Raw genomic sequence first — 25569 nt, 5'->3', positions numbered from 1 at the left:
TTTTATGTTCGGTACTAAGTCGAAGGCCACACTAGAGTGGTTTCATTAAAACTTTTAGGTATTTATAGATCGAGGTCCCCACTACAGCAACTTTATGATATCACTCTACTGTGAAACTTGACCTAGGAACCCTTGTTTTCATGAAATTGTTTCAATGAAACACTCTAGTGTGACCTTCGACTAATTATTTACGAACAATTCATGTTAAAAAATTGAATTTTATTTGATATATTGAAATAATTATGTTTATAGCGCCCATGAATTTTACGCTTCGATGTGTGTTACCAAGAAATAAGCGGTCTAGTGAAGAAATAAGCTAAGCAGCAAAATTAACTCCATTAACAATTTCCGTCTCATGAATTACCGCAAAAATGTTCGCAACTTAAGTTTTTATTTCTTTACTTTATAACAAATCCTCCGAAATGTATACACTCTTGTTTGTCTTTTGAAGAAATGTGTAGGGTTTTATCTGTTGGGATCTCTACAGCAACTGCTTATAAAATGTATCGAACGGAATGCATTTTTCATAACTCTGTTGGACTACATCGAAAGACGTTGTGAAATCATAACTCCAATTGCACAACTTCCATTTTTTTTGCTTTAGAGATCCCTACAAAACAAAAACAGTTGGTTGATCCCTACCCGTCGTTGCCGACATAATTTCTTCAAAAGAGAAACAAGTGTGAATATTTTTTTAGTGCCTGTTTCTGTATGTCGAAAGAACGAGAGGATACTACCAAACTCTTGTGTAATTTTCAAATTTGTTTTTTGTTTTGAAGCAAAGCAAAGGTAAAAATATTTCGAAAACCAAAGTTTGGAATTGTTTCATTCGCACACTTTTTCGTTTCGACATACAGAAACAGGCTGTTATTAAATTCATATTTTGTTTACAATAAAATTTGTACATAAAGAGATGGTTAAAAAACCTTAAAAACTTACAATTAAAAATTTAATGCAACACATACATTTGTACATAGTTTATACTAAGGTAATAAATGGAGGAGGAAAAGATGACAAAAAACCTTCAAGTGTGAATATATTTCGAAGAATTTGTTATAAAAAAAAAAAAAAAAACTAAAGATGCTAACATTTTTGCGGTAATTTACGAGACGGAAATTTTTAATGGAGTGGAGCTGAACTAGTGATGGGAAGGCAACATAAAAAACCTTTAGGATAACGAAGCAAAATCAGTTGCGCTTGGATTAAGTGGAGAACAGAGAAAGTACACTCAATTGTGATTGAATGTAATGGAAACTTTTTTAATTTTTGTTTACTTAGGGTTAGTTTACACTATATGTAAATGTCATATGGCACGAAATAAAAATATTCCATATCTACCCTCGGAGGCAATGTGGAGACGTAGTTTTTTACATTTTTGCTGGTGTGGACGCACAGAGTAAATGGCGTAAGGAAAATCTCCAATATTGCACATATTAGCGAATATATAACGATGGGAAATTTCATGTCATATGACATTTACATATAGTGTAAACTACCCCTTAATAAAGTTCTTGTATAATAAATGCTGAAGCAATCCATAGCTGTGTTCCTTTACTTACCTGAGGTTACCATTTGCTACCATTTTTAACCTGCAAAGCGTTCCTTAACCCCAAAAAGTAGTAAAACTGGAAGCAAAATTTAAGAGAGAGCATGCCAAAATGGCTTTCTCTTTTACTACTTTCTGCTCGACAAATTTCGTGGTGTAAAAAATGGAAAATCTGTCAAACTGTCTATACAGTCGGACAAGCCCAAACTAGTTAGCCCTGACTATTTAGTTTGCTGTGAAATACATTATTGTGACATAAAATACAAAGGAAATCAAATCACAAAAATGAACAATCTATTATGTTTGTTGTAAAAAGTTGCTAACAGAACTCTGAATAGTCGACCTTCTGTAGACCTTGAATGGTACGTTTAGACTTATAAATCCACCCGATATCAAATGTCAATTCCATAGTATATACGTCAAATAAATTGTAGTTCTAAATCCACTGGATTTTATTTGACGTATATTGTATGGGTTTGACAGTTTAAATCATAGTATAAGTTCATAGTCTAAGGCAAAAGAAAACAAGGAAAAAACGCGAAAAAAGCAACCACTTTTAAGGCAAAAAAAAAGAAAAAAAAAAACGCGCACTGTCAAAGCAAAATAAAAAGAAATAAAATAAAATAAATAATAATAAAAATCCAAGCCAACGAAATAAAAAATAGTGAAATTTATTTTGTTTGTTATTATTTTTTAAGCAACCACGTTTGTTTTTTTTGACATTGCTGCCAGATTTACTATTTTTTCGTTCCTCTTCTTTTCTGCTAAACTTGTTACCTGAGAGCAATTTTGACAGTTCCCTTTTTTGCTACTTTTACTACTAAAAAAGTAAAGGAACAAAGCTATAAAAAGCACATTTCGTATAAGCTTTGTTCCTTTACCTGCCTGAGGTTACCATTTCTTACCATTTTTAACCTGCAAAACGTTCCTTTACTTTAACAAGCATACGATTTATATGAGACCAGTTCACCACTTTACCATTTTTTGCCACTGTTACCATTTTTTAAAGTAAAGGAACAGACCAATAATGAGCTATCTCTAAAGCCACACTTTGAAACTTTCATAGCTTTTGGGAGAGAGCGGATATGAAGGAGCTCCTTCAGTTCAGGTATTCAGTTTGTATTTCCAGCGGTTGCTTCTACTCCAAATGGGAGAGTTCAAATCCGGTCAAGGCAAATTGAACAGGTAGTGGTATCGACAAATTTTGAATATATTATCTCAAAATGTTTTATATGTTTGGATTATTACCCAAAGTGACAAAATACATATAAAAAACATATAGTGTAATGTACCCATAAGTATAAAGCCGAAAACACATCCAACGTTCGAGAAAAGTGATGGCGGAATAAAGGCCTGGGTATATAAGCAGCCTAGTCGCCTGGTTTTTTGCCTTGCTTCATTTCTGACATAATAAAAATAAAAAAACAAGGAAGGCCGAGCCAATTTCGAACTAGGTTGCTCTTTTCTTCTTTATTCTTTTATTTTTCTTATATCAGAAATAAAGCAAGGCAAGAAAACCAGTCGACGAGGCTGCTTATGTACCCAGGCCTTAAAGGCATCGGCACATACGGTCCATCTTTTTCTATGAATTCATTTATGAATTTTACAAGAGAGCGCCCAGCTAGGATGCACTCCATTTTGCATCCACAGCACACAGCTAGGATGCACTAAATTTTCGATCCAAATCACAGCTTTTGACGTAGTGTTTTGAAGTGAATTTAAAGGTCCTCTTCGGATTTTTAGTCAGTCTAGAACAAATAAAATGCATTTATTATTTGTGTAAAACAATAATACAAAGAACTATATTATATAAACACAAATTTAAAAAGAGTTTCCATTAAATCAAATCACATTTGAGTTTACTTCCTCCGATCTCCATTTAATTCAAGCGCATCTGATTTTGCTTGATCATCCTAAAAGTTTTTTATGTTGCCTTCCAATAAAAATTAATTTTATTTATTCTAGGATATTTTGCAATGACTTGCATTTTGACTGTATCTTAAGATTGATTAAAAACTAAAAGTGTGCAGTACATTTGCCGTTGGAGTACATCTTTCCTTATGAATTTACCCAGCAAAAAGTACAGTACATTTGCCGTTGGAGTCAGCGTTGCCGACAGTTTTTGGTCGGAAATCGTCAAATCGTCATTAAAATATGTAAAATCGTCAAAAAATCGTCAACATGGTCCCAAACTCGGTTTGGTTACGATTTTTCGCTTATATTTTTGTGAATGAGACTGGCAACATAAGATATACAACCCACAGCAATAAATCAAACCCAATATCACTTAAATACCCCTATAAAAATAGCACTCAGTAGATGATAGTTTCCTATGGTTATCGAGTTTGCAGTAATGCGGCATGGTAAAGCTGGGTACACATTGTCCCGAATGACAGCTTAGCTTAAATATCGCTTTCTTGACAGTGTGACCGCCCATGATTGTCGGTACACGTACATTTTGGTTGTTGGTCGGTCGTAAATCGATAAAAATTGTCATTCAAAACTGGATGACAGCTTAAAGGGGACATTAATGGGAAGTTAATAAAGCTGGACTCATATTTTTTTTACAACAAAATAGATATCTTTTTATGAAAATACCTGTATTCCAGGTATGTGCCTAAATATAGCCACTCCGTCTGGAAATGGCTATAAACCATTAAAAAAGCTCAAAAGAGATTTTGGAACATTGTTTTCCTTAAAATCTTTCGTGAAATGTTGGTCAAAATTTAGTAATCGTCTTTTATTTCATGCATTTCTGGCTTAAGTGAAAAATCGTCATTTTGGACCGTCAAATCGTCATTTTTCAATTTTGGGCCAAAAAAACGTCAAAATGACGATAAATCATGCAGCTAGGATGCACTCTATTTTGCTTCCACAGCACACAGCTAGTATGCACTCCGTTTTCGATACAAATCACAGCTCTTGATGTAGTCTTTTGGATTGAATGTAGTCGAATTGTGTTTTTAATCAATCTAAAGATGCAGTAAAAATGCAAGCTATTGCGAAATGTCCCAGAATAAATAAAATGCATTTATTATTTGTGTAAAACAAGAATACAAAGAACTTTATTATAAAATCACAAATTGAAAAAGTTTCCATTAAATTCAATCACAATTGAGTGTACTTCCTCTGTTCTCCATTTAATGTAAGCGCAACTGATTTTGCTTCGTCATCCTAAAGGTTTTTTATGTTGCCTTCCCGTCACTAGTTCAGCTTTCGACTACAACTCCACTCCATTAACAATTTCCGTCTCGTAAACTACAACAAAAATGTTCGCAACTTTAATTTGTATTTTTTTATAACAAATTCTTCGAAATATATTCACACTTGTTTCTCTTTTGAAGAAATTATGTCGGCAGCGACGGGTAGGGATCAACCAACTGTTTTTGTTTTATAGGGATCTCTACAGCAACTGCTTATAAAATATATCGAACGGAGTGCATTTTTCATAACTCTTTTGGACTACATCGACAGATGTTGTGAACTCATAACTCCAATTGCACAACTTCCAACATTTTTTGCTGGGAAGTATTAAGAACTGAATAATTATTATATTTCTAAACATAAAATGTCCTTGAAAACAGTCTAAATGTGAAATAGGCATCTGAGTTGCAATTGTTTTGAGCAGCACTGTATATCGTTGTGATCAGGGTGCCATGGAGCCTTAAATGAGTTTAACAATAGAAATGTCAGTCATGTAGATTTTTCTGATCGATTGTCAATATTTATTAGCACTTTACCCTGCGTTTACACATGACAGGACAGTTGAGTACATGTATTGATTTCAAAACCCCAATACTTGCCTATGTGACGTAGGCGTCCAGACAACTGCAAAACCAGTTGTAAAATTGTGAATAAAAATCTTCGATTTATTTTTGTTTTCCGTTCAAATATTTTGTTTTTGTTAATATTCTTTTATTTGTCCCAATTTACATTAGGCGAGTTTACTTGCGGCAATTGTCAGTTTGTAGGTGAGAGAGGGTGCTGAGAGGCAAAGGGTTACCATATGCCTCACCTCTCTCTCCTACAAAATGACAATTGCCGCAAGTAAACTCGCCTAATGTAAATTGGGACTTTTCAACATATTTCAATTATCATCTCACTTCTTTTTTACAAAAAAGACAAAAATTCGTTAACCCTACTGTCTCTGAAAAAATTATGGACAGCTGGGAGACAGCCGACAAATGTTTGTAAATCAGAGTTGTATTTGAAGACAAACTGTATGGTGTAAAGGCCTAGTTAAATTTAATATACTTTTTGATATAACCCAGCAACAAAAATTGGAAGTTGTGCAATTGGAGTTATGATTTCACAACATCCCAGCAAAAAGTTTGCATCGCAGTTTAATCAGTACAAGTGTACAGTACATTTGCCGTTGGAGTACATCTTTTCCTATGAATTCACTTATGAATTGTACAAGAGAGCGCGCAGCTAGGATGCACTCCATTTGCTCTCTTTTACAAGAGAGCGCGCAGCTAGGATGCGCTCTATTTTGCTTCCACAGCACACAGCTAGGATGCACTCCGTTTTCGATCCAAATCACAGCTTTTGATGTAGTCGTTTGGACTGAATTTAAAGGCACTCTTCGGATTGGGTTTTTAATCAATCTAAAGATGCAGTAAAAATTCAAGCTATTGCGAAATATCCCAGAATAAATAAAATGCATTTATTATTTGTGTAAAACAAGAATACAAAGAACTTTATTATAAAATCACAAATTAAAAAAAAAAGTTTCCATTAAATTCAATCACAATTGAGTGTACATCCTCCGTTCTCCATTTAATCCAAGATTTTGCTTCGTCATCCTAAAGGTTTTTTATGTTGCCTTCCCATCACTAGTTCACCATTCGACTCCAACTCCACTCTTTTAAAAATTTCTGTCTCGTAAATTACCACAAAAATGTTCGCAATTTTATTTTGTATTTTTTATTTTATAACAAATTCTTCGAAATATATTTACAATTGTTTCTCTTTTGAAGAAATTATGTCGGCAGCGACGGGTAGGGATCAACCAACTGTTTTTGCCTTGTAGGGATCTCTAGAGCAACTGCTTATAAAATGTATCGAACGGATTGCATTTTTCATAACTCTGTTGTGCTTGGTTTACATTTACGAAATCCCCTCGATTTCAACTGTCAAATCCAAAGGTTAAACGTCAAATGAAATCCAGATGAGATTTCATTTGACGTTTGAGCTATGGAATTGACAGTTGAAATCGAGTGGATTTCGTAAATGTAAACTTAGCATTGGACTACATCGAAAGATGTTGTGAAATCATAACTCCAATTGCATAACTTCCAAAATTTTTTGCTGGGTATTCTGTATACTAATTTAAACGAGTTTTGTCGGTAAATTATGTCGTTAATCACCGAAAATTATTGTTATGTTAACAACCAAAAAAAGTAGTCGTTAAGTCTTAGCGACAGTACATTTTTGCAATATTTAGCTGATTTCTTTTAAGTAAGACATATGTATTTGTACATATGTATGTTAATAAGGCGGGTATACAAGGTAAAGTCCGCATTGTTGACCTATGTTAAGTTTTGTTGGTGGGTAAGTTTCGTGTCACCTGGCCGAAATATTGCATGAAAGTTCCAATAGCGTTAGAAGGTGTACACTAATATATTAAAGTTATGAAGAACATGCAAATGTGAATTATTTAAGCATTTTCGGCTTATATTTTCCACATGCTCAAATACTTTGTAGAAGGAACATGTTTTCAAAGTGATTGATCTCTAGATGACTTTTCAACCAATTTAAAGTTAGTTGAAAAGTAATGCAGAAATGGACAATTGTCGAAATTTTTTTCTGTTCAAAGTGGTTGATCTCTAGATGACTTTTCAACCAGTTTATAGTCAGTCTACAAATAATCGATTTATTATCAACCATTTTATCAGCTGGTTGATAAAAGTCCGACAGGGTAGTTGTTCTACGACAAAATACGTGGTCCTTAGTGAAAATAAATGTTGCCAGCACATGAAAATGTAAGACTGCCTAAGCCTATGGTAGGATATTTCAAATTCGTTATAATATTACAGTATAATTCTAAAATTGATATTACGCCAATAATTATAGATAATCGCAACAAAAAAGTAGTTTTTGAGAGTCGTAATTTTGTCAGAATAGAACTGAATTTTTGGGTAAGTAATGACATAGGGTAATCTTTCCCAAAAACTCCACAATAAAGATTTTTTAATCTGAGAAGTAGCTAATTTTTTAGTGAAAATTAAAGAAATAAACATAAATGTTACATATGAATGAGAAAAAAAATGGGGCGGAAAAATATCTAAGATCACACACAGGACGAAAGAGTTTTGTTCAGATTTCGACATTGATATCAAGGATTTACCTAGTGATTTTCCATAATTATTGCAGTGACGTGAATTTCAGAGTCCTTCTCAAAAATTCAAAACCATTTTGGACCACATATTTAAGAATAAATGTTCATTTTTAGAAGAGGAAATGAAAAATGTCCTGCCATAATCATAGGCAGGCTTCAATTCTTCGGAGCTGGCAGCATTTATTTTTTTACTTTAAAATTCGCTATTTTACGCCATATCCATAAATAATTTAAGATTATTGTTCATTTCTTGAACAATATTTCTTAGTTCTATAGAAAATTTATTATAATTTTTAATCAGTTCACTTTTTACAAAATTGCTAACATTAACTTTATTAAATTTTATTTCTTGAATACCAGAGGCTTCCTAGAAAAATCCTTCAAAACGGCAAAAATGTAGTGCCTGAAGGTGTTCGAATATGAATTTTAACCACCCGGGAAACGTAGCGTAATGGTTGGATGCGTGGGACTTCGGTAGACTCCTAATTTTTCAATGTATATCTAAGGTCTAACAGCTCAACTCGAAAGAGAATTAATCAAATGTGTTTTTGTTTCATGTAAATTATTCTTAAATATTTTCTATCCAATAAACTAAGGCACTTGTTACTGCCATATCTGCCATAAATAATGATTTTACTTGTTTTTGAGGGGTTTTTGAATTCGACGTTGGCCCCCATACAAAGTACAATGGAAATATAGATCGGTCGGGGGCACCGGTTTATCGCTATCCGATCATCATAAATAAATTTTCGTCAAAATTCGCCTTTGGCTCCATAAAAATTACTATAGAAACAAAGATCGATCGATAAATTGGCACGGGTTAACCTTAAATGTTTTTTGGGTCAGTATATATGTACATATGTAAATACATAACGACATTTTGCTAATTATGACCATAGTAGTTCTTGTTTTTTTTATTTTATATACTCTTAAATTTACTATAAGTTTGTAATAATAAATACACATACATCAATTTTATACATAACGTGTATTAAATTTGCATATTTGATGGTCATATACATTTTATTCCGGGTTATACTACATGATCAATATTTCAATTCGTTATCATTGTCAACAAATCAATCAATAACTAACACATCTGCTAAAAGTTTTTTTTTTTAATTCTAATCAACTTTAATAAAGCAGGCGCAAAAATAATTGTGCAAAGCACAAGTTTTTAAGTGTTTTGAACCCAACTTATAATCAGGAAACCCAATTGGAAAAATATACATCAGAATTTGTCAAGTGCCCTAGAGATTGCGTTTTCGCAAATTAGAGCGGCGCTGATCTATAGTATTTGTCTTTAATGGATACTCTTCTTTTGCTTGCGGTTCACGTAAATTGAGTTCGAGCTTATATTTGCATATGGAATAGCTGTTTAAACATTTTTTGGATGTTCATATAAATATAGTTAAAAAAATCGGCTCAGATATTGTTGGCATTGAGTGAGAAGGAGTTATTTGTGTATATAGAAGATTTTATATATGTGTTTTTACTTCCACTTTCAAAAAATTTGAGTTTAATGCATATTATTTATTTAACAAACATTTTTTCAAGATGTATGTATGTCCAAGAGAACAAAAATGGTATGTTCATATTCTATTTTTGAGATTATTTGTAGTGATAAGAACTGACAAACTTATAAGTGTTTTTCCAAGCGTATTCCATGCATTTAGTTCGTTTAATTCTTTTCGAGACTACGGAACTGACTAGAAGGAGTGTGTGTTGCGATCTGAACATTTCATGTTATTCCTTTGCGGTTTTTAATTTTTTGGTTTTCTTTACAAAAACAAATCAAAAGTCGTACAAGTGATAAGGTTGGGTGTCTTGTCCACGCATATAAAACGGTAGCTCAACATTCATTCTGCTAGTATTCAAATAATATTCGTCGTTGCATTTCGTTAAGCTAAAATTTAAAGCCTACAATTACAAAATGGAAGTACCACCACCGGCGTGCCTAAAACGTTCCTTATACGTTCCCACGAAAACCCTAATGGGACCAGGGCCGTCAAATTGTTCCCAACGTGTCCTAGCAAGCCTAATGAATCCGGTATTGGGTCATTTACATCCAGAATGTTTAGAGGTAATGAGTTGAAGCAAAAATAATGTGTATCAAATTAATATCTATTATAAAAAATTCAATTGGAAATGTTTGTGGTATTATTACAAGTGAAATTTCAATTTCATAACATTACGTACATACGTTATACATACATATATTCGTTTTAAAAATATTTTCTTGTTTGTTTTTGTGTTCGCGATTAGAGAGAGGTTAGTGAAATCTTAAGGTGATGCTTGATAACGAGTGTCTTATCTTTTATTCTTTTATAAAGCCGTGGTACATTGATTAAATACCACAATAAAACAAATTCATAGCTGAGAACTAAAATGATTTAACAATGAAATAAGTGAACAATCTATATATATAAAAATGGTATAAAAAATGTATAGTAATTCATAAAATGAGAACGGCTAGGCCGATTTCTGTAAAATTTTTCTTCAGTTATTCGTATTTTCGAGGAGAAGGTCTTTACGGAAGAAAATTTTGGAAAATCTCTCTAGAAAAGTCGGAAAATTGGAAAAATCGAAAATTGAGTTTTTGTATGAAATTTTATTCCTTAATAGCGAGACGAAGTTCGCCGGGTCCGCTAGTATTTTTATAAAAATAAAACTTCATTTTGGTAAATAGAATGTTAAATTCGATTCGAATTAAATTCAAAGTGGAATTAAATATATTTACGAATATTCCATATATGTACATCCATTTACGGTACCGTTGTACTAAAATTTTGCGAAAAATAAAAAATGGGCATTTTAAATTGGGCATTAAAACGCATGCACCATGGTAATCGATTAATAATTACCAAATTGACTCCATTTAATTTTTTTATTTTATTTCATCATTTTCAGTAGTTTTGTCATTGATTCTGACAGAAAAAATTACGTAATTTTGGCATGATCTTAATTAGTGCCCTTTGTAGGCAATTTCTCTAGAAATTTGTAGTTTTTGAAGTTATTTTGGAACAAATGACTATGAAAAGGCATTAATGGTAATGTCTAGAGAACTTACAAACAATTTAATGATATATACGAAGTCCTATATTAGCCAGCATTGCCCCATATTAGATAGAGGAAAGAGGAAAAAATCAGGGCATAGAAAAATTTGTTTTGCACTTTTCTTTGAAAATAGTCATGGCACAATTACCCAGGCAGTGGCATCGTAAAATTTTGAATATGTTATGTCAAAACTTTCTTTATGTTGTTGGGGAAACTACAACAAAAATATTTTTTTATAAAGGGTTTTGACTTTTCATATTCGATCAGCTGGTGTGATACCACTACCTGGTAGTTCTGCCATGAAAATAGTTTTTAGAACCATTGCTAGTAATGTCTTGATCATGCTTGCGCGAATTTTTACAAAAATATTTTCGCCTACGTCGCTTTTCGGTTTTATAAGAGTATTTGCAATTTTTTAGAAAAATATTTTTGAAAAAATCGAGCCATTTTTTACAAAAATATTTTCACAATTTTGGAATTACAAAATTTTTCTAAAAACTTGAAAAAAAAACCGAAAAAAATATTTTTCTAAAAAATCGCCCGATTTTTTTTTCCAAAAATATTTTTGCAATTTTAGAATATACAGAATTTTTCTAACAAATTGCAAAAACTTGTATAAAACCGAAAAGGGCCGCAGTCGAAATATTTTTGAAAAAATAGCGCGATTTTTTACAAAAATATTTTTGATTTTGAAAAAATACAGAGTTTTTGTAAAGAAATGCAAATACTTAAAAAAATATCCCGATTTTATTATGTCCGCTTTGCTTCACGGACAAAACTACCAACCAGTTTTGGGGCACCGTTTTTTATTGTTTCTAATTGTTTAATAAAATTTATGAAATTACACCCTAATTTTCATTCGTTTTCTTAATAATAACTTTCGAAAATTCACCCCAATTTGTTGTTTGTGTTCAACACTGGATTGCATTTGGGCCCTAAACATGTGCAAAAAGCCCTCAATGAAAAATGCAATTAGACCACAAGATCATTTAGACCACAATATCATTTAGACCCCAATTTGATTTTCAAATATTCGATTTACTTGTTGTGAAGACAAATTGGCCCCATCAGCCGAATGAAAAAAGGTCCCAGAAAGACGAAAATAGGCCCCCAAAAGCTTTGTTGTTGTTTTCCATATACCTGTTTGGGACCTATTTTCGTTTTTAATTTGGGTTGTTATTTCATGGGGCCTTATTTCTGTACGCCGAAATAAGAGGTGAAGGTCGCCTCAGAACATACCCGAATATGTTTGACAATTCGGAGCTAGAACAAAACAGGACTGCTATCGAAATGCTCGTGTGAATTGTTTTTCTTTTTTAATTGTTTTTATTGCTAAAATGTGTCAATTTTTTGTGACTATAACTATATACTTGAATGACAAATTTAATATTCTACGGAATGAAGCGAGTCTTCATTTACTAAGAGGTAGCCGTCAATGTCATATGTTCTGAAATTTTTCATTCTTATTTTCCTTACCCTTTTTTCTTTTTGCGTCCACACCACAAAAATTAAGTGAAATTACGTCTCCACATCAGTAGTGCGATTCTCTAGCTCATTTTTGAGTTAACGACAAAAATCGGTAAAATTAAAACGCAAAATTATGAATGAACAGTTCAAATAAAAATTGAAAACACTCTTGCTGTCGGTAGAACTTTACGGCTACTTTTTATTCGTCGCTAACATGGGTAATTACCGAAATTATAAACATTTTTTGCTCTGTTCCAGAACCTGCAAGAAGCTACTGTTTTTTACTACGATAACATTTTTTCCTTTATGTTATCGGAAAAAATAGTAAATATTAGTAGATTCTTGCAGTTTTGGAACAGACCATTTATTTTACCGAAAATTGTCGGTAACTCAAAAAATGAGTTAGGGAATTGCACTACAGGTGTGTTGGTTTACTTAATAACTTGTACAAGTACAGTAACTTATTGTATTCGACTAATGTCTTTTGCATTGTACTGTAGAATAACGAACAACATCCACTAACAATTTGTACAAATTTTATGTAAACGAACACATATTGTTACGAATGTAACTGATAGGTTTATGTTAGTTTAGTTTAATTTCCGTTAATTTAAAAATTTGAATTGTAACGTAAAGTTTTTATTACGCAGTTACTTTATTTAAGCAACAACAACTACCATGTAGAACTCTCTTCATCATTCTAGTCGTTACATTACCTTTTGTTAATGTTCTTTTGTTTGTTTTGTTTTGCAACAATAATGTAATTATCGTCATTACTGTGCTTGTCTACTTGTATGTATGTGAGTATGGTTGTTCGCTTAGTGCGAATGTGCGTCTGTGTGTTCGCTGCACAGATTCGAGAGGTTGCCATATGTTCTAGATATTTCTAGACCAAGGAGATTTTGGGTATAAATAGAGTTACGAATGGCAACCTTGAGTTGAGTTGTGTTTTAAGCGTTGAACTGAACAGATCGTTTAAAGAATTGCTGCGTGCTAACTAAATACAAGCTGTGTGCTTAGTAATTAAAGTCGGTTACGAATAAGCGTAATAAAGTAAATAAAGCATTGTAGAAACGTAATCTAAAACGAACCCTGTTTTATTTGGTACAAATCGTACTGGGGAATAAAACAACGTCTACACGGAGATTAGTTAAATCTAATTCCGTAACAATATATTAGGCCTGTTCGATAACTTCGCAAGTAAAAAGTAATTGAAAATACTTCTCTTTTAATGAACAAGTTTGTTATCGAAAAGAATTTTCAAAAAGTTTGTACAAACTTTTTTGTTATCAAACAGACCCATTGTCTGTGTGGGTAGATATGGGGCTCAATTCTGTTTCTATGAAAATGAGAAATGAAAACTTTTATAAAGGAAAAAACTATCAAATGAAAAAAATTATAAAGAAAATATTTTTCATTACAAAATTTCATAGAACAAGAATCCAGCCCATGCACATAGGTTTCAATCAGGAAATTTTTGGCCAAAACCCTATTTTTGAAGTTTCGAAATTTTAATTTTTTTTGCACAGAATAATAAAAAACACATCAAGTCATCTGAAATTAGTTAGTTTTTGTAAATAACGCTAGTATTCGTTGATTGGCGCAGTACCAAAGTTGACCCTTTTTTATGTAAAAATAAAACAGACTTTGTGCTGTAAAATATAAAATTTTTGTTGTACGGCGTCGGTGCATAAATATACAGATGAGAGACCAAAGTTATTATAAATCGGGAAGCTGTTAATGAGTACTTTCATAATATTTACAAAAAGAACGATAAAATTTGTAAAATTAGCGTAATAATATCAATGTTTTTATATATATTAAAAAATATTTTTTACAAATATTTTTTAAATATACTTAAACTTTTAAAAAAATGTCCAAATATGTCCACCTTCAAATCGAATTTGAAAGACAGCAGGGGGTTTGTACTAATAAATTCAGAAGTAAAATCGTGCTCAAATTTGAGACAGTTAAAATAAAGTTGATTTTTCTATTTTGTTTTTTCAAAATAGTCTGGCTTAATCCCATTGTTGTTGTTTTAATATTTTAAAACAACTATTTTATTAGTGGAAAAGATTTGGCATTGTTCGCCAAGGGGTAAGGCAGGGAATACTATAGTTTCGATCCACGCCACTGGATCTCTGTTTTAATATTTTAAAACAACTATTTTATTAGTGGAAAAGATTTGGCGTGGATCGAAACTATAGTATTCCCTGCCTTACCCCTTGGCGAACAATGCCAAATCTTTTCCACTAATAAAATAGTTGTTTTAAAATATTAAAACAACAACAATGGGATTAAGCCAGACTATTTTGAAAAAACAAAATTGCAAACGCTATCCCAATAAAAAAACGCCACAATGCTTCAAGTTGATTTTTCTATTTTAAGATGGGAGAATTTTTTGTAAAAACCTGTTGTGACTGTACGTAGTATCCAATTGAAATAGAACGGTAAAGCCCACATCTATCAACCGATTTCCCTTAAAATTCATATTTAAGGGTTTCAGAGTGTATAAAACAAGTATGTATAATTTTTTTGAAAATAGGTCCATTTTTTGTCATAGCCCCCACATAAAAGTACCGTCCGATTTTAGGTATTTTGTGGATTTTAGCGACACTTTATGACCAATTCGGCTGAAATTTGGTATTTTGACCTCTTGGAAGATATGAATTCTTCATACCAAAAATTATTAACATAGGTCAATGTTTTGGTTTAGACCCCACACAACGGGACCACCCTGTTCAACAAATTTTGGCAGTTTTTGTTCATTTTGGTCGATAAAACGTAAGAATTGCTGTTTGTACACATTTATTATAAATAATAATTAATTTCAATACAAAATGGACGTTGAAATAGTTTTGGCCAGAAAATTTGGATTTGGGACCATTGTGCCATGGAATGTTTTTATTTCGGTACATATGAAATGATGGCTAGTGTAAACTACCTCTAAGAAGTGATATATCGGTTATAACAGCAACAACATATATGTACATACTATATGAATTCATTTTATTATACATACTACATACTGTTCAATAAAAGATAATTAAAAAACATAAAGTTAAAACTAGAAAATAATTTGTTGCTTAGCCTCAATAAGTTGGAATCTCTCAAATCTTCCATCATGTGGAAGAATATACTTATTGAGGATAACCGATAAATTATTTTCTAATTTTAAGTGCATTTATAAATAAAACACTGGAACTTATTTTTTTAATTATCTTTTCTTTTTAACTTTTTAGTAAATAAATTTTTTGACATTGGCTGAAATGGGGTTGTATCGTTATATGGGGCTACACCAAAATCTGACCCATGTCCACAATTATTGGTGGGGAAATTTCTGTACAATTGGGAACTCCAAATACCAAGTTACAGCCAATTCGGACTAAAAATGAAGACAAAATCCTCAAAACACCTTAAATCGGGTGGTACCGCTATATGGAACAAAATGGACCCATATTGGATTTGGTTTCATATTCATGTATTGTCATCCAAATCTGAAAAGTGTGCAAAGTTTAAGTTCTATTGGTCAACTGTAACTGTGTCAAAAATGAGTTACCAGATGTAAAAAGCAAGTTAAATAAAACACTGTAAGAACACTGTAAAAATGGGCCAATATTGGTTTTGATTTCATAGTCATGTATTGCAGTTAGTTGGATTAGATGCTGCAACCGTGTTTAAAATGAGTTACCAGATTTGAACGAAACGGACACCAAAGCAAGTTAAATAAAACACTGTAATAAAAAGTTTTACTTTTTTGTTTTATTTTTAAAACCTTTTCTACTTCTTCGATATACCGGGAATATGTATCATTTACATACATACATATGTATATATTTAGCACCAGACAAACGATAAGAATAACAACATTAGCCCCATTATTGATCTGTTCGATTTTTCATTTATTTCTTTATTTATTGGTCTATTACAGATAATGGATGAAATTAAGGAGGGCATCAAGTATGTCTTTCAGACAAAGAATGATGCCACTATGTGTATAAGTGGTTCAGGTCATGCGGGCATGGAAGCAGCTCTATGCAATCTCATCGAAGATGGTGATGTTGTATTGTTCGGAACAACCGGTTTGTGGGGTCATCGAGCTGCAGAAATGGCCAAACGTTATGGAGGTGATGTCCGTTTTGTAGAATCCCGCTTTGGCCGTTCATTAAAATTGGATGAAATTGAATTTGCCTTCGAGGGACATAAACCGAACATCTTCTTTATGGCCCAAGGTGATTCCTCTACTGGTATTTTGCAAAGACAACTAAAAGAAATTGGTGAAATTTGCCGTCGATATAACTGCCTTTTTGTGGTTGACACTGTGGCTTCCCTGGGAGGTACTGAATTTTACATGGACAATTGGTTCATCGATGTGGCCTATACGGGATCACAAAAAGTTTTGGGTGCCCCACCCGGTATAACACCCATTTCGTTTAGCAAACGTGCTATGAAGCATATTGTCGAACGTAAAACAAAAGTTAAAGTGTATTATTTCGATGCGACTCTTATTGGCCAGTACTGGAATTGCTTTGGAGGCTCTAGAATATATCATCACACAATTTCGTCCACCTTGTTGTATGCTCTGCGTGAAAGTTTAGCGCAAATTTGTGCCCAAGGATTGTCATCCGTCATTGAACGACATGAACAATGCTCTCATCGTTTGCAGCATGGTCTAAGTGAACTTGGTTTGGAGATGTTTGTACCAAATGCCAATGATAGATTACCCACTGTTAACACGATTAAAGTGCCTGCAGGAGTGGATTGGCGTAAGGTTGCTGAATATACAATGCGAAAGTATGTTAATTGTACATAATAGTATGTATTTGTTATTAATTTATACTTTATACTTTAAGATACAATTTGGAGATTAGTGGTGGCTTAGGACCAACCGTGGAACAGGTATTCCGCATTGGCTTAATGGGCGAAAACGCCACATTTGAAAGAGTTGATTTGGTGCTGAATGTTTTGCACGAAGCTATACAAAGTTCGAAGCGTGATGTCAATGAAAAATCAAAAATGTAAAGAAAATCCATCGAGATAACTTTGTGTACATTGTTGTGTATTTAATTTTTCATTATTTTTTAGCATGTATTAACCTGGGACTTCCTGTATTACCTATTATGATTAATTAATTTCCATAAAATAAAGAAATAAACAATATTAAAGGACAACATGATTACTTTAATAAACAGGTAAATGAGATCAGTTTTTCTTTCATAAATATGTTATTGGCACTCTTTACTACCAGAATGAAAAGAAAAATTCCTGAAAATATATTATTATTACGTAGATAACGGTAAAAAATGTTACAACTGCTAAATTAGAGCCCCAAAAAGTCTGCGTTCACTTTGTATGTTGCAATAATACCGTTAGTTTTTTTGAATTTTTTTTGCAGTTTTCTCCCATTTTTAATCAATATTGTCACAACTGGTCATTCTGTGAGGTCGTTCGCACACTTAACTTAAAAAAGTAAAATATTTCAAGAATGGAAAACAGGGACAAAATTATTGACATCGATAAAAGGAAAGTTCTAAGTAAATGATGGAAAAAGCTATCGAAATATTGGCGAAACTTTAGGTAGAACATATTAGTCCATACATAGAGTGATAATTAACTATAAACAAACCAGAATTTTTACATCAAAACCCAGATCTGGGCATTATATAGGAGCCAAAACCTTACAATCTCAGCAGTATGCTTTGAAACGTTATGTTGTTGCAATCAAAATTTCGTAGTTCTTCTGCATTTTGGTTCAAATTGCGCTTCATGATGTTTAGGTAACCATACTTGTCCATTGTCGATTCAATAAATACAAGTTGGCCCACTCCAGAAGCTGCTACACACCCCAAACCAAACAAGATTTTGTTTTTCAAGCGCTGTTCGAGCTTTCTCTAAACAGTCATTGCAAACATATAGAACATGCTTCCGGCCGAAAATATGACTTCATTCCGGAATACTTGGAGGCTTGTTTATTCATTAGCAAATTCAATATGCTTCTGCCTGTTCACTAGTGATATGTACGGCTTTCGCCGTGCGACTATACCATGATATCCAGCTTTATGCAGTATTTTTTGGCGGTTTGTGCACAAATACTTTTTTTGGATGCCATTTTCACATTTTCAATAATTTCTGAAGTAATTATCGGACTGTTTGTTTTAACTATATTAGTCATGTTACGCTCCTCCCGTTCTGGTAATATTTTTGACCGTCCAAAACTGAGCTTTGACCGTCCAGATCTGGGCATTGACTTCAAAATTCCGATTTTTTTATAGTTAATTATCATTCTATGTATAGACTAATATGTTCTACCTACAGTTTCGCCAATATTTCGATAGCTTTTTCCATAATTTACCTAGAATTTTCTTTTTATCGATGCCAATTTCTTTGTCCCATGGTATAAGTAAATGAAAAATAAATGAAAAAAATCTATAGAACCCTTGTTTTTCTTGAATTCCTAAAACTTCAAAATAAAAGCAACAGGTGGGTTTGTTTACAATGCATTTTTTGAGCATTTTATAAAAAACGCGAAAAATGAATGAAGAGTTAAGTTTTCTCCACATAGTCGAGTTGTGAATATGATAAACTGATTGTTTCAATGCAAATCTCAGCAATTTCTTCCATACAAATGGTCTAAAACAATTTTAAAAATAATTGAATTCGATTGTTTTTAAAATTGTTTGGCATATTATTCAAACATCACACACACATACACAGTTTGTTTATATTGTTTTGAAGTTTTAGGCATACTCGAATGAAAAAAATTTAAATTGACATAAAGCTTTGGCTAACCTTTCTTATTAAACCATGCTTTGTCCTTGTTTTCCATTCTTGAAATACTTTACTTTTTTAAGTTAAGTGTGCGAACGACCTCACAGAATGACCAGTTGTGACAATATTGATTAAAAATGGTGGAAAACTGCAAAAAAATCAAAAGACAACATACAAAGTGAACGCCGACTTTTTGGGGCTCTAATTTAGCAGTTGTAACACTTTTTTACCGTTATCTTCGCAATAATAATATATTTTCAGGAATTTTTCTTTTTATTCTGGTAGTAAAGAGTGCCAATAACATATTTATGAAAGAAAAACTGATCTCATTCACCTATTTATTAAAGTTTTAGCATCGTTTTTGAAAAGTAGTAAGGTGAACGCAGACTTTCTGGGCTATGTGTACATACATACATACACGTTTTTTTCCAAAATTAACATTTGCATAAAGAAAGAAATATCAAAAGACATTTAGAAGTAGTTTTCGTTGATTTTTACCCAAACCTCCAATGAAAAAACGAAATTTTTTTAGGTATTACATTACTTTTGACCAAAGGTAGGTAGCACAAAAATTTCAAGACTAGTATGTCCCAATTTACATTAGGCGAGTTTACTTGCGGCAATTGTCAGTTTGACGGAGAGAGAGGTGAGGCATATGGTAACCCTTTGCCTCTCAGCCCCCTCTCTCACCTACAAACTGACAATTGCCGCAAGTAAACTCGCCTAATGTAAATTGGGACTACATCATTAAAATTTACAACAATTTAAATTGTGCTAATTTCGCTCGCAAACCAAAACAATAAAGAAATCCATTTACGTTATCTAGCCGCTACATCGATATAATTTGCATCAAGAGAGAGGTCACGAGTTCGTTTTCTAGTTTCGTTTTCGTAATCTGTCTGGATATGTCCCCCCAGAAATTAAAATGTGGAGCCAAAATGAAAATTTTATATCTTTCCCGCAAAAGTTTTGGTTAATTTAACCCGCTAAATATTATCCGATCATTATCCAAATTATTGGCATCATCCTAGACCAAAACTCTTACCTCGTGTATATATTTCTTAGTATTGAACTATAACCGCGACCTTTAGCGTGAATGTAATTACCTTGCACACAATTAAAACTGTGGTATCCGTGTATATAATAGGTTGTAATTGTGTTATCTGACCACGTACATCAACATAATTGACATCAATGGAAAGGCTAAAACATCGTCTTCGAAATATAACTCACGTTTTCGTTCAGGACATAATATAAATTTTACACACAAGTTTTTGTCCATTTAATCCACTAAATATTAGCTGATCATCATGTTAAATTGCAAGCTTCTTCTTCGTCGTAAACCCAAACTTTACTTAAAATTTCGCGACGATCAGAATATTATTGCAAATTTGTAGCATCGGAGGAAAATATGTTCTCTACACAAAACCCATTATATACAAGGTGGCGCAAAAGTAAACTTCCGATGTTTTTTGGCTGTAATTTAAAAAAAAATAAAAACTTTGATTCTTCTTGTGGATTATTTTTATTTGGTCTTTTAATATTTTTACATCAAGTCGAGAATATGGTGTCAGATAAATGACCGCCACCACAGTTTATTGTCATTTGAGCCCTTTTTATGGCATTTTCCATCACTTTGGCCAAAACTTCCGCCAATAGGTCCTCACATTCTTGACGGATATTGTCTTTAAGAGCTGAAAGAGACTGCGGCTTGTTGACATAAACCCGCGACTTCAAAAAGCCCCACAAAAAGAAGTCTGGAGCGGTCAAATCAGGAAATCTGCGAAGAAATTCACGTTTTGCCAAAGTCACCGACCGATTATTGGTCAAATAAATAGTCACCAATATTCCGCGTTCTGGAGCAGTATAGCGTAACATTGTTTATTAGCGTGTTTACTACACAAATGTCAAAACAGAACTGACATTAGGGGCCAATCTCAAAATTTATAGAATTTTCCTATCAGAATTACTTTTGTAGAAGACACATTATTTGCACCAGGGGAAAGGTCAGTAGTTATTTTCCCATATGTAGGCTACTTTGCCCGTATATGCCCTCCAGGAATTAAAATATGGACCAAAAATAAAATTTGGTATTTTTCATAACAAATTAATGGTCCATTTCACCAGCTAAATAGTAGGTCTGTACAAAAAAATTTGTACAAATTCGTACTCATTTTTAATGAATGCTGTTCGAAAACAAAATTATCCAGCAAAAGATAGCGAGTTTGGAGAGGTTTTTACAAAATCGCTTAAAAATTACAATTTTTAATGGACAGACGGACGGACACACATCTCAAAATCGCTTAATCTCGTCGAAATATGGAGATTGGTATACCACATTGTGTTACATGAATTTTTTCCAAAACAAACTTATAATACCCTTTCCACATAGTGGTTTAGGGTATAACAAGTAAAAAAGTATCAGTCGGCTTTGCCGACAGAGATATACCCTCAGCCTGTGTGAATTGAAAGTTTCAACTATTCACAATCATGGTATAATAAGGAAGGTAGAACAGGTTCGAAAAAACCATAGAAAATCAACCCTACATGTATGCCCGCTTCCTTTCAAAATTGTCTATTGTGACAAACGTCAAGTTTTGTTTTTGTTTATGTTTGTTTCTTATTCAAATTTCAAAATTAATGAAATGTGAAAAATATAAATGGCACGCAATAAATTTTTATTCGGATCTACTAGAAACGATGTTGTTGTGGCGACGCAAATATGTTCGTTCGGATATTATTTCAGTTGTCCGGTTCCTCTGTATCCAGACTCAAAAATTCTGCAACGGACTGGACCTGCGTCCATACAGAATGGGGAAACGGTGAGTGGGGTTAGCTGGGCAGCTAAACAAATGCATGTGTGGGCATGTGTTGGATATCATGACATCAATACGAATTGAGGCGGCTGCATCGTCCGGATCTTAACTGGTCTAAAACCACTCGTGTTCGCCTTGGGAGCTGGCGTTCTTCTGTTGCGATGGATGCTCAAGTACGACATTCACACTGTAGGGCCTTCGCGACTGCATCAGTGTGAATGCTATCCAAAATCCTGTTGTTCTGATGCCCCGGCAAAACCTTCGTCTCCTCATGAACATGGTCTACTGGTGTGGTGAAGAGGCACCCTATTGCAGTCATCAGGGCGGCATTCTGGCAGGTTTGAATATTCTTCCACTGCGTACAGCTAACATTTGCATACCACGTTGGCTCCGCATAGCTTACCACAGAACGGCCTATTGTTTTGTAAAGGCCTCGGCAAATGAAATCTATTGAGTGCAAATACAATCTATGTGTTTCTACTTCTCAACTTATTGCAAAAACCTGTGGCTTGCGCGGACGACTTAAACATGCTATCGATTCTACTGGAGATTAAGATACCGTATAGTGATAAATAAATGAAAAATCTGGAGAACATTACATTAGAAATATAAACTTTTGGTCTTTATTGATTATTTTTATTCACTGATAAGATACATTGTTAAATAGCCAACACTTGAGCGGGGAGACTTGTCTCATTCCATAGATGTATGCATTACAATGTTTTTAATTATTCTTCAAATGGGGAAAGCATGCAAATTCTAAAAGATTATCCATTTTACTTTCCAATCAGGTTTTTGCACACGCGACAGCTTCTCATTTTGTGAAAGAAAAACCGCTGTTGTTTTAAATTTATTGTTATGATTAAAATTCCTTTTTGATTTATGAAAATAAAATGTATGTACATATGTATTTTATTTTCTGAAATTTGTCATAATCTGAGCATTAAAACAAAACATTTCAAAATGAGTTTGACACAAGTCGGTCACCAATGGAAAAAAAATTGTAATCAGCTGTGAGCTCTGCCATACCTTTCTTATTATACCATGTTCACAATATCAAATATAATACCGGCTGTACATTTCCAAATGATCTTCTGTCCTTAAAAAAATGTTGAACTTTTGTGGATGAAGACCGATATGGACCATTTCTGAAGTAAAACTACCTTTGGACAAAATGTTAGGAGATCCAAAGTTTGTTCGGTTGCTCCGTTCAACAGAGCGTAGCTTTTTAGTGATTTTTTTAAACTGCTGATCCGATCGAGAGTTATCGTGCGCTTCATTCAGCCACTTTACATGGTTCCATGTTAAAATTTTGTGCGGGAAGTACCCGAAGGAGTTTACATATGCTGTTCATATTCGAACCTGATCTACATATCGTCTGCTCCGTCGGAAAGGGTCGTAAGTCCACTTTTTTTTGGAAATCGCGTTTTTGTTAGAGGATGATAGTACAAGTCAAAACACGTCGTATGATACAAAGAAAATGGTAGTATGTCGCGATTTTCTATATGTTTTGCCCTTGTCGGAAAAGGTCGTAAGTCCACAAAACGTACAAATTTGAGTACGAAAAGGTAGAGTTTATTTCTATTGTAGAGTTTATTAATGACCGTAAGTGTTTGAGTAGTTCCCAGTATGGGTTTCGACATGGCCATAGTAGTACTTTGTATTTGTTATGCCTCACTGATCTTATTCGCGATGTTTTCAATGGTTCTGATGTTGGTTTACTTGTTGGTCTTGATTTGTCCAAGGCCTTTGATTCCGTTGATCATTGCCTTCTGCTCCACAAGTTAAGGCATAAGTTTGGTTTTTCTCTTTCTGCCTGTAGGTTGATTTCTTCATATCTAGTGGGAAGGTCCCAGTTTGTGGAGCATAGGGGTGTTCGGTCTGATGTTAGTGATGTTCGGCCTGGTGTCCCGCAGGGTTCGGTGCTTGGGCCCCTTTTGTTTATAATGTTTATTGATGACATTGTGGATTCAATTTCGGGTTCTGGCTGTAGTATTTTTATGTATGCGCATGACATCCATGTTTTCTTCAGGAGTGTAAATCTCTTGAATCTGGAAAATTTAGCAAATTCTGTGCTACAATCCCTATCACTTTGGATCTCCTCTAATGGTTTGGCTATCAACTGGGATAAAACTGAAGCTGTTGTTTTAATACGCCTGTTAAAACTGTAATTCCTAATATCTGTGTGAGTTCTTCTGTTGTTAATGTTATTGGTGAAATTCGGTGCTTGGGTGTAATCATCGATTCTAAGCTTAGTTTTGTAATGCATATTGATGTTCTGTTGTCTCGCGCTCGCTTTCAGCTTAGGAGGCTTTATAGTCTCCAAGCATATTTACCCCTTAATGTTAGGCGGAAAGTTGCTATGTCTTTGTTGATGTCTCATGTAAACTACTATTTGGAGGTTGTTTCTGGAGCTAATTCTTCTCAAATGCTGCGTGTTCATAAGATTGTTAATCCTATTGTGCGTTATGTGTTTGGTTTGCGGCGTGGTGACCATGTTTCGCAATTTGTTGTTAAATTCCTGGGCTTGTCCTTTGACAAGTATGTTGAATATCGCCTTCTTTTATGTCACTATAGGATAATGAAGGACGTCAACTCTCCCCTCTTTAATAACTTTATGTTTAGTCGATACTTTAGGAACCCTCAATTGTCATTTCCTATATTTTCGACGTGGATAGGAGAGCATTCTTTTGTTGTTAGGGTTGCAAGATTTTGAAATCGGTTACCTCTTGACCTACGTAATTTTGCTTTCTCCACCTTTGTTTTTAAGAGAAGGTGTTTTGAGCATCTCTCTAATAGATTAATGTAGATTAATGTTTGTTTACTAGTCACTAGTTACAGGGTATACATATATATTTGTGATTTTTGTGGCTGGGGAGCCATATTTATATTGTTTTTTTTTTTTTTTGACTTTTTTATGGATGTGATTCCTGTAGACCTTCTATGTTCACTCTAGTGATTGAGTGAAACATAGCATTTATTGTGTAGGGACGTCCCTTGCTCATCTCCCCTCCACTTTTCTTAACAATTGTTAAATGAAGTGCAGTGGTTAGTGGCTATGAATAGGGAGTCTATTTATATTTATATATTATATTACATTATATTACATTATATTACAATTGATGAATAAATGAAGTAAATGAAATAAATAAATAAAAAAAGGTCTTAAGTCCACAGGAAAATGTATACTTTAAAAGAATGCTACATCTAATGTAGTTCAGATATGATGTTTAATGTCTTCCATGGTTGGGGTACAATGTAAAGAACTAGCCTACACCTTTTTGATGATAATCGGATGATATTTGGCCGAGCCTGTGGACCAAACTTTTGAATAAAAATTTCATAATGTCTATATTGCAACGAAAATGTACATGTGAAATCTATTTTCCCCTATAAGCGAACTGATTATGATCTTGATTATGACTTCTGGCCTTTTCATTGATACAAATTGGGATGCTGTATGTGTTCAAAATCAAAATTTTTACTGTTTTACTGTCTATATCGTACTTAACTTTATCAACTGGTAATTTGAGGTTTCTCTAGAGACATTTATTCACATAACGAAATAAGTTTGT

At 33.3% G+C, this 25569-nt stretch overlaps 1 protein-coding gene across 2 annotated transcripts; it reads left to right on the top strand.

Annotated features, from left to right (window-relative positions):
- The first annotated feature begins 9552 nt into the window (after positions 1–9552).
- Positions 9553–17575, top strand: Agxt (Alanine-glyoxylate aminotransferase). 2 transcript variants are annotated; one of them, XM_073978142.1, is made up of 5 exons: positions 9555–9733; positions 9793–9969; positions 16342–17204; positions 17264–17428; positions 17496–17575. In XM_073978142.1, exons 2-5 carry the CDS (start codon positions 9820–9822, stop codon positions 17503–17505), a joined length of 1188 nt encoding a protein of 395 aa, XP_073834243.1. In that variant the 5' UTR covers positions 9555–9733; positions 9793–9819; the 3' UTR covers positions 17506–17575. The 2 variants fall into 2 exon arrangements, with proteins under 2 accessions (XP_073834242.1, XP_073834243.1); XM_073978141.1 differs by having other exon boundaries at positions 9553–9969.
- Positions 17576–25569: the final 7994 nt, after the last annotated feature.

The sequence above is a fragment of the Musca autumnalis genome, unplaced genomic scaffold, assembly GCF_047663935.1.
Source record: "Musca autumnalis isolate F117 unplaced genomic scaffold, ASM4766393v1 scaffold_3, whole genome shotgun sequence".
In the NCBI taxonomy this organism is placed as follows: Eukaryota; Metazoa; Arthropoda; class Insecta; order Diptera; family Muscidae; genus Musca; species Musca autumnalis.
This window is presented reverse-complemented; position numbering and strand designations above follow the sequence as displayed.

Coding starts and splice junctions, on each gene's coding strand:
- Agxt (XM_073978141.1), top strand. CDS start 9,820: ATGGAAGTACCACCACCGGCGTGCCTAAAACGTTCCTTATACGTTCCC. Junction 9,970..16,341: donor TACATCCAGAATGTTTAGAG/GTAATGAGTTGA, acceptor GGTCTATTACAG/ATAATGGATGAAATTAAGGA. Junction 17,205..17,263: donor GCTGAATATACAATGCGAAA/GTATGTTAATTG, acceptor TTATACTTTAAG/ATACAATTTGGAGATTAGTG.